Source organism: Musa acuminata, chromosome BXJ3-4 (genome assembly GCF_036884655.1).
Source record: "Musa acuminata AAA Group cultivar baxijiao chromosome BXJ3-4, Cavendish_Baxijiao_AAA, whole genome shotgun sequence".
Lineage (NCBI taxonomy): Eukaryota > Viridiplantae > Streptophyta > Magnoliopsida > Zingiberales > Musaceae > Musa > Musa acuminata.
The window spans coordinates 44206820-44212633 of NC_088352.1; the positions used below are offsets into that span (position 1 = coordinate 44206820).

At 42.7% G+C, this 5814-nt stretch overlaps 1 protein-coding gene across 2 annotated transcripts; it reads right to left on the minus strand.

Annotated features, from left to right (window-relative positions):
* Window positions 1-793: 793 nt before the first annotated feature.
* On the minus strand, window positions 794-4237 carry LOC135635146 (NADPH-dependent aldo-keto reductase, chloroplastic-like). 2 transcript variants are annotated; one of them, XM_065146026.1, is made up of 4 exons: window positions 3801-4237; window positions 2925-3556; window positions 1737-2003; window positions 794-1250 (listed from the first exon to the last, which is right to left on the minus strand). In XM_065146026.1, the coding sequence occupies exons 2-4, from the start codon at window positions 3492-3494 to the stop codon at window positions 1002-1004; spliced, it is 1086 nt and encodes a 361-aa protein (XP_065002098.1). In that variant the 5' UTR covers window positions 3495-3556; window positions 3801-4237; the 3' UTR covers window positions 794-1001. The 2 variants fall into 2 exon arrangements, with proteins under 2 accessions (XP_065002098.1, XP_065002099.1); XM_065146027.1 differs by lacking the exon at window positions 3801-4237 and adding an exon at window positions 3644-3794.
* Window positions 4238-5814: the final 1577 nt, after the last annotated feature.

The window sequence follows — 5814 nt, forward strand, 5'->3', positions numbered from 1 at the left end:
GTGATGGAAGAAGAGACCGCAGCGCATGTACGTGGGCTGCGGGAATCTTAAAGCATAGCCCTTCGATGGCCACCATCCGAGCCCATCTGATGATGACTCGGATCATGATCCGTAACTCTTCGAAGATCCGATCCGATCCGATCCACTCGTAAGCTTAGAAAGGGCTTAAGCACACAAGTCTATGAATATATCATGAATTGGATCCACATTAGGATTCAAACTAAAGATAGAATTCCAGATGATCACCAACCGTTCATTTCATGTTTATTGCAGCGACGCAGCCGCGAATCCAAGCATCCAAATCTTCACACGAGCAACAAACCGGCCCAATTACGTCGGAAGCCTCAAGACCGGTCCAGGCTTATGGCAAGTAAATCCGGTGACCCGGACCGAGCCGCTGTGGTTGGGCCGTGTGTCGGCTTATGTGTCATGGCACTGACGATGGCCGTAATGCTTCTTTCCGGCCCTGTAACCGCTGCGATTTGCCTCTTCTCCTGCTCGTATCTGCCGCCCCTTCCGAGGACGATGACGGCCGTGGTTGACGACCCTGCAATTTCTCAGGCGGAAGCCAATGGCGCCTCGATGGAGCACAAGAAGAGGGTGATGTTACAAGGGTTGCTGCAGAGGAATGGCCCGCGAACTATTACCGTTTGCTACTGAAGTGTATTATTATATTATGCTTTTTTTATGATGTATATATATATATATATATATATATATATATATGTATGTGTGTGTGTGTGTTGGGGTCCACCTGTTACATTAAATAGTGAAATTGAGATCCACAACAATATGATGTAATTTCCTTAATTTACGCTAACAACAAACAAAGTTACAAAATGATATTTGTCTGTTGAACGGATTGATTCATGGACAGACATAACATGTGTGCAGAAAGCTGTGCCAAATATAACATGTGTGCAGAAAGCTGTGCCAAATTCGCTGCCTTCTCAAATAAGAGATTACAGTATCTGAGACTGGATGAATAGAAGCCTTTAGAATTACTCAGTGTCATCTTCAATCTCATGCACGGCCTGAAGAGGACCAGTTGCTGGAACAAAGCCAGTTTCGGATGTGTTCACAGGCCCGTTTCCGAAAAGACATACCTGTGGTTCAATCCCGTTCATCCTATTCCATTCCTCATCTGTCAGTGACCAATTGAAGATGTCTATGTTTTCCCTGATCCTGTCAGAATTTAGGCTGCATGGCAGGACACTGGTTCCTCGCTGTAGTCCCCACCTCAGAATGACCTATTAGGAAGTTGAGAAGAAAATCCATCAAGAAGAGATGCACAAACCTGAAGACAAAGGTGAAATAGATGCAGAATGATGCCACAGCATCAAACATGATCCCGATTTGATGGATGATAACTATGCTGCAGATTTATTTTACCTCACACTTGATCATGTCCGAGATGACAAGAAATCCTTACACTAAACCAATTAAATATACACGTGAAGTTAAGGAAGTGGACTTGCAATAATACTCAAAGTAATCTACCTGACGGAGCTAAGTGGAGAAGCTAATGGTTAAATTACCTTGTTGTCTGAATTGCAAGTTAACTTAGTACCAAGAATTTTTGTTCGTTCCTCTTTGACACATTGATCAAATCATCCATCAAGTATCGCAGAGTTATATAATACAAAGTTATTTGGAAATTAACAGCTGTAAATAGGACCCAAATGATTAAATACTAAAGCCCAAAATCGAAATTAAGTACTTTTTTTCAAACTTGCCTGCTCTGGTGTCTTGTTATGTTGTTCTGCAATATCTGCAACGACAGAAAGTTGCATCATTGGTCCATGCACTGATCTTGACCTTCGGAATGTTATTCTAGGAGTTCCAGATTCATCCTCTGATCCACTGTCAGAAAGACCGGGACTGGTCATTGGAACCACTCGAGAGGTGGGTACTCCGAGTGGAGTATGAGCAGATACATGGATGCATTTCTCTCGACAGAATTTCACTAGTTCATCCTGCCTCCAGAATGGATGCAACTCCACCTACAATTTATTGTACAATCAGATATAAATACAAAACTTGCAAAGAATAGGGAAAGCTCTTTAGTAGCTCATGCAAATAGGCAGTTGTTCACATCCACCTTTAAATTGAAAAAAGAAAAAAGTTGTATCATCCAAGTGAATTGGGATGAGCTCTAGCAGTCCGCTTCATTATTGCTCATCGTTAACCATTGCATCCAATTTTTAATGATCATCTTAGATCATCAACTATCTCCAACACACAGATCCTGGAGACACATTAAGTCCCTCAAATCATCAGTTTCCATCCAATTTTCATTGTAAACTCAACTGTATTCCTATCGGTCCTACTCTACCAATGACATTCTGTAACGACTTGATATAATCTTGGCAATCGGACTATACTTACATAATTGAATCATGAGATCTTAGATCAAAATTCATGCAGATAGCTATAAGATACTATGCCTCACCCTCAGTATTCAATTTACATGGTTAACATCACAAAAAGTTTGAGAGACAGCTTATTTAAATGATAGACACAGATTCAGGAAAAACAAAAAGCTCAAGAAAAGCATAGAACAACAGTGACCTCAGTGCACCTACTAACATAAAATTCTTGAGTATCAACTAAGAATATAGGTTAGATGACTCATCTCCTCTAGTAATCATGAAGAAAGAAAAAAAAAAGAGAGAGTATAACATGGTCAATCCATCCTTTGATTAGGAGTCAAAGGGAAGTATACCCAAAATAACACTACTCGTTAAAACCCATTTCACATCATCCAAAATCTAAACATGAAAGGCTCCAGTTAGTAAAGTGCAGATCAATTAATATAGTTACATATAAAGAGACTTCTGATGATTTATCTTCGGAAGGACTATATTCTTTTTTGACAGACATAAAATAAACATTAAATATAATTAAAGAATCATCAACCAAACCTGATTGACTGCTGGAACAATTTTTGCAAATTGGAGCAATTCTCTGATCTGGTGAATGTCAAAATTGCTAACACCAATGGCACGAACAAGCCCGGTCCGCACAAGACCTTCCATGGCCTCCCATGTCGGCTTTAACCGTTGTGAGAACTGACGATACTCACTTGCCGATTTCCATGAAGGATCAGTGGCATCCCCGAAAGCCGAACACTCAGGCCAATGCACAAGATACAGATCCAAGTAGGAGACCCCCAGGCTCTTCAACGAAACTCTCACAGAATTCTCGACCCTCTTATGCGAATTAGTCGCACAATACAGTTTTGAGGTCAAGAACAAATCGTCCCTCTTGATTCCACCCTTGAAAGCCACGGCCAGCGCCTTCCCCACCTCGACCTCGTTCCCATAGAGATGGGCGCAGTCGATGTGGCGGTACCCGACCGTCAACGCAGTCGCCACAGCTTCCACACAGAGGTCGCCTCCGTATTGCCATGTTCCGATCCCGATGGCAGGAATCTTATCTCCGGTGTTCAGCACAAAGTAGTTCTTAGCAACAGTAGTTCCTTTCCCTGCCATTCCTCCAACCTATTCAAAAAGAATCTCTCACCTTTCGAGCAATCCTCAGTTGCTTGAAGAACCTATGAACAAACAATTAATACATATAGCAAATCCCACAGAAATAAACCAAAAATTATTGCACAAGTGCAGCAAGATCAGATTTTTACAGAAGATGAGCGCAGAACTAGCACAAAAACATCCGACGATCATGATCATGGTGTTGAAACATACGAATCCAGAGTAGTCAACGGTCCAATTCATAAAGAACTCGTAGGACGCATCTACCAAAGAAAAAGAGAAAAAGAAGGGAGAAGGGATACAAACCAGATGAAGAATTTGCTTCATATGCAAGGAAGCAGCCCCACCAATCCACAAGCCCAAACGCTCAGAAACGGATTAAGGGGGGGGCGAGGGTGTTCGGCGCCGACAGTGGAAAAAGGGGAAAAATGTAAGCAGGCCCAAACCCCACAAAATTTGGAACATCGCAATCCAAAGCCACGTGTTCGTCCATATCACGATCAATACAACAAGATAGAGAGAAGATAGATTTTTTAAAGATATTTTGAGATCTTTGACGAGCGCTGTTCACCGAAGCGAGGTGCGGAGGAAAATGCGACGGCCCACACCCACCAACCTCCACCTACCGCGTGTCGACGATATGGAAACAGTATCCAAGACTTCCCACTCCTCTCCTCTCTTTGCTTACTCTTCAGCGGTCTGTGGAGGGGATGATTCCGAGGGACAAGAGAAGAGGAGCGGCCAAACTCGGAGGAGGGATCGAGGCCAGCATCTCCGACGAGTTAGGCTGCGGTAACCGCTTCGTAGCACTTCCAAAGAAGATTAATTTACCCAATTGCCCCCAAACTCGTAGGTCTGCTTCCGGCCAACACCCACCACCTTGCCACACCCCAAAGTTCACCATCCGATGTGTCGATGGGGTCCCACATATGGCCAGGCGTTAAGTCAATTAATTAGTCAAAATAATTTGCAATTCAAATATGAATAGTATACATATATGCCATTGTAAAGTTTGCATATGATCATGTGTTCCATCTTGTTAAATTCAACCTATGTCAATTCCTCAACCATATTAAGGGAAAAAAACTCGAATATTATTGATTTGGTTCGTAACTTCACATTTGTCAATATGAGTTGAAAATATAATTAGCATTTTAATTTTAAATTATGAACAAACATGGTTTTAATTTGATATTAATTATAACCTGACCTGATTTGTAAATTTGAAATAAATCTTAAGCATACATTTTATTAATATAAATGAATAATATATGTGATCAAATATAGAGTTACTTGAACACCATAATATATTTATATGTCAACGGCCCATTTAAAGCCGTAATCCGTTGAGCCCACAGCATATGAGAAGACTTTCCGCCATTGTTAGCATCAGATCAGATCGAGCCCGTACTCCGTCGTCAACTGAAGCAGGCGTTTCCCATGGATGCGGGCGCCGGCAGCGGCAGCGGAGGAAGAGGGCCGGACGACCGAGCTGCAGGAGAACGACCCCGGCGGAACCGGTACACGACGAGGGTCTTCGTCGTGCTGCTCTTCGCTTCCTTCTACCTCCTCACGAGGCGGTGGCGGGGCAAGGAGCGCGCCTCTGCCGCGGATGCCGCCGTTACCCCCTCCGAGATCGCCGGCTTCGTTTCCTTCGTTGCTTCCCTCCTCTACCTCCTCCCCATTCTCAGAGACCTCTGAGGTCGACGGCGGCGTCCTCGGATCCGAGCTGCTCCTTGTTTTGATTTCTTGGCTTTGTACAAGTCGGGGATTGGAGGGTTTGTGCAAAAATTGTATCTTTTTGTTGCCAAAAACTGAGAATTGAGTAAAGATGAGATTTTTCTGGGTTAAATAATTGTTTCTAGTTTTTGAAGCATTTGCTGAATGTTGTGACTTCATTTCCAATCTTCTACTCTTGGATTTCATCCGAGTCATATTGATGCCAGCCTATGGGAAAAGAAAAAGGGGTTACAGAACAAAAGTTTGATCCAGATGATGATCCAGGTGGAGTTTACTGGAATCCATTTCTGCCATCAGCAGGGATACTATCTCATCTTGTTTTGCATCGTTACACAGAAACTTCATCCAAAAGACAAGCCATTGGTCAAACGAAGGTGTATTCAATTGGCTTATGATGATCTTATTCAGCCAGCTGTGGTGGGGCATTTCCATTCATGGAACTTTCAGCTTCATTTGTCTTCCGAGCAATAAACTTCTTTGGCAGACATTCTCCTGCAATTCTGCAACAGAGTCATCCAGAAGAATTTAGCTGTCCTGCTTGATGTTGCATGACATGTTTCATCATATTTTGAAGGATGTT